The sequence below is a fragment of the Pseudophryne corroboree genome, chromosome 7 (assembly GCF_028390025.1).
Source record: "Pseudophryne corroboree isolate aPseCor3 chromosome 7, aPseCor3.hap2, whole genome shotgun sequence".
Classification (NCBI taxonomy): domain Eukaryota; kingdom Metazoa; phylum Chordata; class Amphibia; order Anura; family Myobatrachidae; genus Pseudophryne; species Pseudophryne corroboree.
In genome coordinates this window covers 18278855-18291931 of record NC_086450.1, presented here as the reverse complement: position 1 = coordinate 18291931, position 13077 = coordinate 18278855, and the positions used below count along the sequence as shown (strand labels likewise).

At 43.5% G+C, this 13077-nt stretch overlaps 1 protein-coding gene across 1 annotated transcript in view; it reads left to right on the top strand.

Moving 5' to 3' along the window:
- LOC134943983 (carboxypeptidase O-like) overlaps positions 1 to 13077 on the top strand; it is a 37452-nt gene that overhangs the window by 4088 nt on the left and 20287 nt on the right. Inside the window, exons 2-7 of the mRNA XM_063932532.1 lie at positions 206 to 551; positions 2521 to 2645; positions 5727 to 5841; positions 8320 to 8421; positions 9886 to 9990; positions 12688 to 12798. Of these exons, the coding sequence (XP_063788602.1) occupies positions 206 to 551; positions 2521 to 2645; positions 5727 to 5841; positions 8320 to 8421; positions 9886 to 9990; positions 12688 to 12798 (904 nt within the window). The remainder of the gene's footprint in view (positions 1 to 205; positions 552 to 2520; positions 2646 to 5726; positions 5842 to 8319; positions 8422 to 9885; positions 9991 to 12687; positions 12799 to 13077) is intronic.

The following is a 13077-nucleotide window of genomic DNA, read 5'->3' as shown; positions in this document are numbered from 1 at the left end:
ATATCTGAGGTAGTGCCATTATTTAAAAAGGGATCCAAAAATCATCCGAGTAACTACAGACCGGTTAGTTTGACATCTATAGTGGGAAAATATTGGAAGATATTCTAAGGGACAGCATACAGGAGTATCTACAGAACGCTATGATTATTAGCAAGAACCAGCATGGGTTTGTGAGGGACAGATCATGTCAAACTAACTTAATTAGCTTATACGAGGAAGTGAGCAATAATCTTAATCAGGGAAAAGTAGTGGATGTTGTCTACCTAGATTTTGCAAAAGCCTTCGATACAGTGCCTCACAGGGGACAGATCATCAAATTAAAGGAGCTTGACCTAGGAAAAACTATTTGCATATGGATAAGTAACTGGCTGGACAGCAGAGTACAGCGTGTAGTGGTCAACAGGAAATCCTCAACCAGGTTCCCAGTAGTCAGTGAAAACACACAAGGGTCCATACTCGGACCACTACTGTTCAACATATTTATCAATGACCTAGGAATAGGACTCAAAAGCACAGTGTCAAGCTTTGTAGATGATACTAAACTGTGTAAGGTAATTAATTCGGAAATAGATGTGGAGTCTCTGCAGAATGACTTATCTAAACTTGAATTCTGGGCGTCTAAATGGAAAATGAGGTTCAATACAGACAAATGCAAGGTTATGCATTTTGGGACTAAAAACAAACTTGCAGCCTACATATTAAATGTGGAACGTCTAGGGGAAACAGAGTTGGAAAAAGATTTGGGGGTACTCTTTGATAATAGGCTTAATAACCATACACAATGTCAAAGCACAGTAAAGAAGGCAAGTAAGGTGCTAGCGTGCATAAAACGGGGAATTAAGACAAGGGACTCGGATGTAATCCTGCCGCTGTATAAATCATTGGTACATCCGCACCTGGAATATTGTGTTACATTTTGGGCACCAGTGTATAAAAAAGATATCGGTGAACTCAAAAGGGTTCAAAGGCGAGCTACTAAATTGATTAAAGGGCTAGAGGGACTGGATTGTGAGGAATGGCTTACTAGGTTGAATATGTATACACTAGAAAAGAGGCGCCTAAGAGGAGATATTATTAATATCTTCAAATATGTAAAGGGACATCACAAAGAGTTATCAGAGGAATTATTTATTAAACGAACACAGTTTAGGACACATGGGCACTCGCTGCGACTGGAGGAGAGAAAGTTCCAAACGCAACGGAGGAAAGGGTTCTTCACTGTTAGGGCAATAAGGATTTGGAATTCCCTGCCAGGGAAGGTGGTAATGGCGGACTCTGTAAATGGATTTTAAAAAGAATTGGATGCATTTCTGAATAAAAATGATATCCAAGGTTATAATATTTAAAATAATAAAGTGGTTAATCCAGGGGTAATATGAATTATAGTTGATAACTAGTCATAAAACATTACTTTAGCGGGTATGTTAGAATCATCACAATTTAATACGGGTTGAACATGATGGGCAATTTGCCTCTATTCAACCTCAATTACTATGTTACTATGTTACTCTCTCTACATATATCATGCATGCAGAACACTTACCAAATCGATGGATTGGTTGGCCTGTTGGGCAGACGGCCAATCCATCGTTCAGGTGTGTACCTAGCATAAGGTGCTTATTACTCATTACAGCAGTTCGTTAGATATTGGGTTAAACCTGACAGAGATGTCTTAATGATGTGAGTGTCCTCTATATAGAGCCACCTACCTCCATGCAGTACCCTCTCCCTTACTTTTTGGTGCCATCTTTTGAGTGATATTTTTGGAAGATGGAGCTTGCAGAAAAGATTCATACACATGAAAGATGGCAAAGGTTAGGGGGTGGAACCCGCTACAGGCACACTGTGTGGTTGCTTCTGGGAGCGGTCTATTACCCAGGGGCGAGGAAATGCCACTGTACCTGCAGCATAGAAGTCTTCATAGGTATCCTGTCTTTAGGTCGACATGCATTCGGTTGACATGGTCATTAGGTTAATGTGGTCAGTAGGTCAACATGGCAAAGGTCAACACATGAAAAGGTCGACATGAGTTTTCACATTTTTTATTTAATATTTTCAACCTTTTCTTACTTTACTATCAACTTGGACTACGATTGGAAATAGTAACCTGTACCATCGCTCACCATTCGAGGGGACACTGTGCCCTAATTGGGGTTCCTGGTCTCTTTACGAGGAAAATGACACCAAAAAAACTCCAAAAACTCACGTCAACCTTTTTCGTGTTGACCCCATGTCCATGTCGACCTATTTCAGGTGTCAACCTAGTCACTGTCAACCAATAGTGGTTGCCCTAATGACTTGACCTAGTAAGGGTCGACCCAATGATCCATCCCCTTTTTCATATTTCTGATGAGATATAAACACAGCAATAATGTCACAAGGCAGAAGCCTGGAGGATCGTGTAATTCAATGACTGCGTGTGGTTATTTGTCATAGATAATAAAGTGTGTAACTTGCCGTATGTTTGCTTTATGTGTGAGCTGCTACAGTTTCTGTTCTGACCAATAACTATTGTGTTAGCTGGATTTGTGGAAGCCTCAATCTCCGGAAGGAATTCACCAAGGAAGCCGGGTCCATGTCCGAATCCCATCTTCTTATGTTAAACCAGTGAAGGATAAGCTTCTCCAGAATGACATTCCATATACGTAAGTTCTGGCTTTTCTCATGCTTGTTACTTGTAAAGGTTGACATTGTTTCCCCCAGCACCCTGAATGACAACAGTAACCAGATATAAATCCCACATAATATTGGAATTTCAGAGATCTTGGTTACACATATTTGTGCAAAGGTGTGACTAAGCCCCAAAGCCACATCAAGGTGTCTCTGTATATTTGGGGTCCATAGCGGACCCCAAATATACTTCGATGCCTTCATGCGCCTTTGGGGCTTAGTCACACATTTGCGCAAATATGTGTAACCAAGATCTCTGAATTCTAATTTCATGTGGGATTTATATCTGGTTACTGTTATCATCCAGGGTGCTGGGGAAAACAATGTCTCTCTTTTTTCTTGCTTAGAAATACCCCTCCCTTTCGAGCACCTGAATGATATCATTAAGCTGATTGAGCATCTACCATTATATATATACTTGTAAAGGTTTCCAGAAATGTGAGCCCCCCTTCTAAAGTACCGTGGGCCTGATTCAGAGATGGTGGCAATGTTTAATGTTGTAAGTTGTGTGGCAACTTTTTGCTACTGCACATGCGTGATGGTCATGTGACAGCGGCCACAGCGAGGATTTACCTGTAAAGTGATCGACTGGTAGTACGCGCTACGATGAGTTAAAGGGATGGAGGGGGAATGCAAACGCAGGTGTCTCGCAATAATTTCAGGGGTGCGTGACCGCTTACACCGGCTTTTGACTCAGAACGTAGGTGCATCAACATAAGCAGCACGTCTCAGACGCCTCCAGGGGGCGTTTCATTTCAAACCCCGGCAGCTGCAACATGAGCATATTTTTGCAAAGCTGCTGCATACTAATTGGCAGCTGCGAGGTCATGAATACGTCTCTGAATTGCGCCCTCTGTACAGTACCAGTACTCTGTAACAGTCCCATCTCCAAAAACACATTAAATGAACTATAAAGGAAAAAACCTGTGATTAGTAATATAAGGTTATGAACATTGTTAGGGCCAGGGATGGACTGCGGCCGTGGAACAGCCCTGGCATACCACTGTGGCGTTGCGCACGACAAGGGGGGTGCTGATACAGGCAAAAAAGGCTCAGCCTTGTCTTACGGTGGGGTGCCACTAGTCACTGGGGCCTGACCTCACACTGGGCAACGTCTTTATTTTTACGCTGCAGTTTAGAATTTGGCTAGGACGTGCCTCTGACCACTCTAAATCTCTCTGCATGTTTTACATCTGTCCAGGACAGGCACGCCAAGGGAATGAAGTTGCTAGGTTGAAGCACACTAAATTTCAAATATATTTTTTATTAATTAATTAGATAAAATTAAAAACCCAATTTATTGGCTCATATTAGCAAAATAATGAAAAGATTATAACTCAAGTTTTGTGGCAGTAGGAGTACTGCCATTCCCTCTATGTTCCTGTATACATCATTTGGGCTGCCAGCGGAGGCACCCCCCCCCACCCCCGTGTCAATTATAATTATTCACACACAGAAACAGTGCGCAATAATGAACCACTTAATTGACAATGGTGGTCATTCCGAGTTGATCGCTAGCTGAAAATGTTCGCTGTGCAGCGATGATGCAGAAAAACGGCAGTTCTGCGCATGCGTATGCGGCCCAATGCGCACACGCAATGTACTTTCACAACGGCTTATGTAGTTTCACACAAGGTCTAGCGAAGTCTTTCAGTCGCACTGCTGGCCGCAGAGTGATTGACATGAAGAGGGCGTTACTGGGTGTCAACTGACCATTTTCAGGGAGTGTTCGAAAAAACGCAGGTGTGCCAGGAAAAACGCAGGCATGGCTGGGAGAACGCAGGGCATGTTTGTGATGTCAAACCAGGAACTGAATAGTCTGAAGTGAGTAGGTCTGAAACTGCATACATTTTTTTTGTAGCCGCTCTGCGATCCTTTCGTTCGCACTTCTGCTAAGCTAAAATACACTCCCAGTGGGAGGCGGCATAGCATGTGCACGGCTGCTAAAAAACAGCTAGCGAGCGAACAACTCGGAATGACCCCCAATATTTCCTCCACAAAGCCACTTAGAAATTGTCAGGGTTTTTTTTTAAATCACTTAATAAAATGTACAAGGTATATTAAAAAATATATTAAAATATTTTATTTAAAAAATACATGCCTGGGGGTGCTTTGTTACCCCCATGATCAGCCCCCCCCTCCATCCCCCCCCCCATGCAGCCGATCTGTGCACTTGCAGAGATCAGCCAAATAGTGCCGGGAGAGGAGTTATGATCTTCCCCTCCCAGCAGAGTGATCCCTGGCACATGTTCCCCAGAATGCCGGCCACACAGCATTCTGGGGTGCGATTCAGTGATTCAGCAGTCATGTCGGCCGTCAAAGACTGCCGCATCAATGCAATGGTCCGGGGACCCAGGGAAGATCAGATCGGATATCCTCATCTACAAGCGGTTGCTCAGTGCGGGGCAGCATGTTACGTGGCCAGGAAATGTACTCCTGGCTCCGGTCGCATCACATCTGACTACACCATGTTAAGGGGTTAAGAAGATACATGAACTATTCAAATGAATATGGCTGCCTTGTGCGGATGGGCGCACCCTCCCCGTACCCACCCGCAGTGCCGCATGGATTTGCCGCGGTGCAGAGCTTCTCCTTTCATATTGCATTGCTCCCAATTCAGAATCAGCCTTGCAGTTGTTGACTATGATATTTGCATTGACTTTATAAAATGGTCTCTGATTTCCCTGAAGAAATTATTTATATAATAGTGAAACGCGTCAGGATTTAATGAACTGTATCAGCTCATATATTTATGATAAGGGAACATCTGTGATTACTAAGCAGTGTTTCACTAGGAGACAGGGACTCTGAGAGGAGATAGTTTTTTTTCTACTTTTTATTGTATGCGGTATGGCCACACCTCCCTGATTTAAACACACCCCGGTATCTGGGTCCATCCCCATCTTGCTAGTGGATTGTTTGCGGCATTGAAGAGACCACATTAGCACGTTCACCACACGGTCTGATGTATTCATTAACTGCCAGCCGGCAATACTTATTACATTTCAAAATGTCATCGCAAACGTATTTCTGACGTTAATGTTGTTTCTTTCTAGCGTACTGATCAATGATGTGCAGCAGTCAATAGACAAAACCATAACTTCTAAGAAAAACACGAAGGCCGTGTCCTTGGAAAATTATGTCTATACAGAGTATCACCCAATGGATGAGGTAGGAACGGAATATTGCTGAGGAAGTGAGCGCTTGTCTGTCTTAGAACCCAGAAATTAATTCTGCACCCAGCGTAGCAGGTTTTCAAGTGCCCCCCTGGAAATGCACATGGGACCTATGCCTCTTGCATTTAAGGTGAGATGTATCAAGCCCTGGAGAGAGCTGAAGGGAAGCAGTTGTCCATAGCAACCCATCAGCTGCTAACCGTCATTTCATAGACTGTGCCAGATCAATGACAGAAGCAGATTGGCTGGTTTGGGCAACTTCTCCACTTCACAGTATCTCTCTATGATGGGGTCTATGTACTAAAGCCTTGGTGGGAGATAACGTCGGCGGAGCTAAAGTACCAGCCAATCAGCTCCTAATTGTCTTTTTTCAAACACAGCCTGCAACATGGCAGTTAAGAGCTTATTGGCTGATACTTTATCTTCATTCACTGTACCTCTCTCCAAGGCTTAGTAAATAGACCCCTAAAGCCTTGATGCATTTCTGCCTTAAACTTTTACATTTTTCTTCTTGTCCTTTTTAATCATAAGTGAGGGGACATCAACACTGCTTTATCTATTTTTATTACAGAAATATTACTTCAGCAGTAATCTGTAATATACTTTCCCATTGAATGTATAGAACAAACCCACCTCAGCACCTGAGTGGGAGATGAGGGGGGGCTGTGCACCCACCTACAAATCTGGGAGCTCCTTCCCAAAGATGGCCTTTCCTACCTCTATATTGTATTGATATCATTTCTGACCTGCCAGAACATAATGCTATGTTTTGCATATGGATGAAAGTGACCTCTTACCGCCGGCAGATAGCACCCTTCCGAAAAGCTTAGCAGAGGACACCCACAGTAAGTTAACCCAGTTTATGGTGGGGTCATGGGCACTGCCGCCGAGAGGGGGAGGCATTCCAGGAACCCTGCAAGACAAATACAGGCACGACAGTGCCGCCCACTTTGCCTTCCATGCAGCTTGCACACCTTAAGGCCCTGCTCTTATCCAACATCTGACCACATTGTACCACTTTTACTAGTAGAACATCTCAAAGCCAGCAAGTTCTTCTCTATATGTGTCAGCTTTTCTACTATAACTGTTTGTGGGAGATGGTCATATAACAGAGACTGTGCATGCTACAGTGCACTAGGGATGATGCTGTCCCAATGCTTCACCTCACCAACTGCGTAATCTCCACCTACCCCATCTGGCATTCCTTGCCTCCACTACCTCTAGGGCTAGAATACAAGGCAGCGTCATAGAACCATTCTCACACGCTACCTCATTACTCCATTGTACATATACTTCATCTCATAGTACTCTATCTATTAACAACTGCAATCATCCTAAGCAGAGGTCCTCAAACGCGGTCCTCAAGGCACCCCAATGGTCCAGGTTTTAGGTATATCCATGGCTCAGCACAATGGTGGAATCAAAGTGGCTGAGGTGCTAATTAAGTCTCCTGTGACCAAGCATGGATATACTTAAAACCTGAACCATTGAGGTGCCTTGAGGACCGGGTTTGAGAACATCTGATCCTAGGACTTCTCCAATTACTTCCATGTGAATGGGAAAGTTCAAGAGAAATCTTCTAAATACTGTACGCCAGATAAGTCTTTCTTCCAACTTCTCAACCTTAAACTATGACTCTTTCATGCTCATGCCTTCATAGAGGCTTTCCCTGTATTGCTCTTAGTTATCACTGTACGTTATTCATAAGTTTCAGCCACATGGCGGAACTTGGGGCCAAATTTAAAAAGCAAATGAATCTTAAGTTTTGCACCTAGATTATCTCCCCATCGCAAGCTATGCCCTAATTCCAGAGCTGTTTTGAACTCCATGAATAAACTTGTTCCTGTCTACCTTGTATCCCTCTTTCCTGTTATGAAATATGTGTGTACACCCCCCCCCCCCCCCCCCCCGCAGAATCCCGGTACTAAGCCAGTTGGGGGGTTTATTCGGCAGCAATGAGATTTGTACAACCGTGATCACAATAATGCTTAGAAAGACATTTGTCATTGAGTGGAGCATACAGGTTACCAGATGGTAACTGTATCAGGGTAAGAGGGGGGGGGGGGGGAATAAAGTAGAAGTGGCCTCAGCATCTCCAAAGACGCTATGGATAGCGATGACAGCAGGGGAAGACATATATCTCCCACTGTGGTGCTCTGATACAGTAAAAAGATGGTACTATACATGCTTAGAACCACAAACGGTGGTCATCTTGGATAATGATTGAAGCCTCCTTGAAGAAGCCATAATGGAGTATGTGCTGTAGCGCTCTCCAGCTTCAACACCCTGTAGATTGCTAGCTCTTATGCATAGCATCTTCTTAAACCCATTTTTATTGGTGTACTTTCAGCATGTGTCCCTTGCAGATTGTATTGCACTATGCAGAATGCTGGTGTTTTATAAATGCCCCAAGTTCTTTGAAATAAGCTAGACTGACTGTAATCGGCACTTGCTGGTGGTGTCCTTATTGCAGATCTATGATTGGATGGAAGAGATTAAGCTGAAGCATAGTGACCTGGTGACAAAGCTTTACTTGGGAAGCACATATGAACGGCGATCAATATACTACTTTAAGGTGAGTTTATAATACATCTTCTTAAGTGAGGGATATATCAAGTTTTGTAGAAGAGGTAAAGTGGAGCAGTGTCCTAAACCAACCAATCAGCTTACAACTGTCATTTCAAAGACAGTGCTAGATAAATGACAGAAGCTAATTGGTTGATTTGAGCAACTTCTCCACTTTCTCTCTCCAAGGCTTGAGACGTCTGCCCCTAACTCTTTTTTCTTCTAAAATCGCTGTGATGTTTATTCACTGGCAACTGAAAGTTATGGAAATCCCAACTTCTACCTAAGTCGTGGTTGTGGTATAATGGATCTACAATGTCTAGGTAGACATTCAATGCAGTAGGTCGGCCACATATGGTTGACTTGCATTAGGACGACAGGTACAAAGGATGACAGCATTTAAGGTCGACTAGGTCATCATGACAACAGTCAACACAAAAATGGTTGACACATGTTTTTTGCTTTGTTGGCTAGCTCTTGTATATTTTATGTTCTGTGACCACCATCAGTACAAACGTCTACCCTTGCGGGCTCACTTCACTTGCCACACTTTGGCCAGGATCCCATTTCCAATAGTTCTCCATGCGGACAGTAAATCAAGCAAATGTTAGGAAAACCTTTGATAAAGCTGCCCATGAAGACAGCGAAACGCGTAAGAACCTACTTGCTGGACACTGGGACACATATCATCCAGGATCATTTGGACGGTGGACCTTTAAAGAAGCTTGGAACCATTCCTCCACAACCATCCTACTGCTAATGGAGGACTAACCCATTTCCCTTCAACTGATGTGCTTACATCCTCATTTGCTGAGATATCATCAGGGAAGCCTGCATTTGTACCTCCAGGATTGGTAACTATTTGTGGAGAGACGTACATCTTTTATGGTTAAAGGAAAACTGAGGTCCACCAACCACTGGATATTAGAAAATCCCTGTACTGTTGCTGATTCTATTTGGCTTTTTAAACGAGCCATGGCCCTTTAACTGCTCTCCATGTGCATTGGTGCCTATTAATTGTCATCTAGACATTATTATACCCATTTTTTATTTTTCAATTTTTATTAAATTGTTGATTGATCCTTTCCACCTGTCTGCATAGATTTATTTTTAGCGCTGTATCAGTACTTTTAGTACTATTGTGTTTAATGTTAGGAAAACATGTGACTACCCCAAAAAAACATGTATAGACCGTTTGTGCGTCGACCTTCTTTGAACTTTTGAACCTGTCGAATTTTCATCTGCCAACCTTGTGTACCTGTCGACCATATGGTGTCTACTGGTTGACTGTCTACCTAGACATTGTAGGTCTATCATCCGGATACTCTCAGTCTTAAACCGCATTTTGTAGTCATCGACGCACCATTTGGGGAGCATGATCCGGACAATGCAGTCTGGACTGTTTGTGGAGTGGCCTGTGTGTTACATGCGAATGGCAGTAGTATCACAGTAGTAAACGGTAATGTGTTTGCAGATTGGATGGCCGTCGGACAAGAAGAAGAAAATCATGTTTATAGACTGCGGCTTTCATGCCAGAGAATGGGTCTCCGTGGCTTTCTGTCAGTGGTTTGTAAAGGAGGTAAGTCATATACTGCATATGTGTATTGTAAAGGGGCATTTCAGTGAGATTACCACCTATGGGCAATAGCTCGTTATTCAGTCCAAGACTATTTTTCCGCCAGCACTTGGCCGACCAGACGTTATACAGAAACCCAGGCGCTGATTCAGATGTGGACTTAGACGCTCACCCACTGTCCATCTTTTGTTGCAGTCACGTCTGCGTCTCTAGTCTATGCGAATGTGCAAGGTTGGAGGCCTACTGTCACCATCTGTAGACGCAACATCTCCATGTGTTGGTCTAGCTGCCCACCCCCCCCCTCATTACCTCCCAATCAGCATCCAGGAACACCCCTTATATTTCTGCTACCGGGCGTCCACATCTCTACTGCGACTCTGTCATAATGCACTAGATTGCGTCGCATGCGCGGTGCGGCTCAGAGGCTGGTGCAGATATAAAGCATCGGCATGCAACATTAACACTGCGTCCTCCTCTGAATCAGGCCCGGAGGGTGTTCAGTGGGACAGTCTCTGATTGTAACGTGATGACAAATTAACCTGAGGGTACTAGGGTTGTCCTTATGAGATTTTTTTTTTTTTTTTTTAGTAATTTTTGTATTGCGTTTACATTCTAAAATATAACACAAAATAAACAAAATATAACACTAAGGGGCAGATTTATTAAGCTTGGTGAAGTGATAAAGTGGAAGGTGATAAAGGACCAGCCAGTCAGCTCCTAACTGTCATTTTTCAAACCCAGCCTGTGACATGGAAGTTAAAATCTGATTGGCTGGTCCTTTATCACCTTCCACTTTATCACTTCACCAAGCTTAATAAATCTGCCCCTAAGGTAGTAGCTACACCAATTGGTAGAACTTGGTTATCAGGAAAACGCATAAGTAACAAACACAGGCACTGTATATGACTGTATAATGCAATAGTCCAGAGATAGCACAAGGATGCCATGATGGCCTGACAGATGCAATAGTCATACATTCTTATAAAACCCAAGAATATTATAATCTGAGGAAAGTCACACTGAGGTCCCATGCAGAAATCAAAAAAGAGGAAACCAAATATGAATAGACAAAGCAGAAACGGGATCCGGTCTCTAGGTCGACAAGACTTAGTTCAACATTGCCTAGGTCGACCACTATTGGTCGACAGTAAGTATGTCTACATGGTTTCTAGGTCGACATAGATTCTAGGTCGACATGTTCTTGGTCGACATGACTAAAGGTCGACATGAGTTTTTCTTTAAAAAAAAATATTTTTTTACTTTTTCATACTTTATGACCCACATGGACTACAATTGGGAACGGTGACCTGGGCCGAGCGCAGTGAGGCACCTTGCTCGAAGCATGGCCAGCGAAGCCAGCCATGCGAGGGGACATGGTGCACTAATTGGCGTTCCTGGTCACTGTACGGAAAAAACAACACCAAAAAAAGTGAAAAAACTCATGTTGACCTTATGTCATGTCAACCTAGAACATGTTGACCTAGAGTCCCTGTTGACCTAGAACCCACGTTGACCTACTTACTGTCAACCAATAGTGGTTGACCTAGACACTGTCGACTCTCCATACCACACCCGTAGAAACACCAGGAAGGAAGTTCCTTATGGGATTTAACAAGGTTGTCTTTTCCCACACAGGAGATCTCTCTAAGGAATTTCTTTTCTATATCACATACCCCCGGAGCAAGCATAGACAAGACACGCACCCCCGTCACAAGCAGCATCACACAGGATTGCTTCAATAGTTAATCAACAGTTTGCTGTAACAAATTCCAATATATGTCATGTTATAACTGAGTTGGGGGTCTATTTATGAAGCAGTGAAAAGAGTGGAGAAGTGAGCCTGTGGAGAAGTTGCCCATGGCGACCAATCAGAAGCTTCGTACAATTGTATAGTATGCAAATTATAAATGTTACCTCAATGCTGATTGGTTGCCATGGGCAACTTCTCCACTGGCTCACTTCTCCACACTTTTCACTGCTTTATGAATAGACCCCTTGGTCCCTAAATGAGGAAAGCTTACCAGAGCCCAGTTGGCAAATCTGCAGTATCGCAGTCATGTCACTCATTATCCTCTGCTCAGTCTTGCCAGATATCCCTTGGGATTTTGGGGTCTCTGTACTATGCAGGGTCGGACTGGCCCACAGGGGTACCAGGGAAACCACCGGTAGGCCCCACTGCCTGAGGACCCACTCCTTCCTCTAGGGATCAGGTTCCAGTCTGTGCACTTGTATTATACATGGTGGATATGTTGCATTACACTGCACTAAACTATTGTGTATTTCAAGCCTCTGTGGAAACTGGCCACACCCCCTTTGTAAGCTGGCCACACCCCTAAGTATTGGCCCCTATAACTGCATCCCCCCGGTGGGCCCTTCATATCCCAGTCCGACATTGGTACTATGCCTTGGAGAGAGAGAAAGTACCATCCAATCAGCTACTAACTCATTTTTCAAACACAGACTGTAACATGACAGGAAGCGATTGGTTGGTAATTTATCTCTCTCCAAGTTTTGATACATTCCCCCTCAGATATTTAGCAACTAATACAACGCAACAAACGCATCTACATATAAGCAATTGTGATACGTCCATTATTCCTGCTGCAGAAGCGGATCATTTCAGCAGATACGTTAGGTTTTTTTCATAGAAATGTAATACTATAAAAGATCATTCATTTGTACTCGTGCTGTATTCTACAGATTGTTACTAAACACCAGACTGATGCTTTGCTCAACAAGGTCCTTAGAGAAGTAGACTTCTACGTTGTTCCTGTATTTAACATCGATGGCTATATTTACTCATGGACAACGGTAAGACAAAGCAGAAGAGACAGACCAGAAATTGCATTGTAGTGAGGAGAATGTAAGATTTAGGGGGGGGATTTAATTCATAGCTGTGAAACTGGCGCAAAAAAAATGGCACTTATCACACATTTTGGGTTTCCTACCTCTGGGCAGGTTAAGCAAAATCCCAGATGGTGCCGCCTATTGGGGATAATTGAATTACCCCCTGGGGAACAGTTAGCCTCTGTAATGTATTTTTCCTGCTGCTAATTGAATTCCCCCCTTAGTCGTATTACAGGAGCCGCA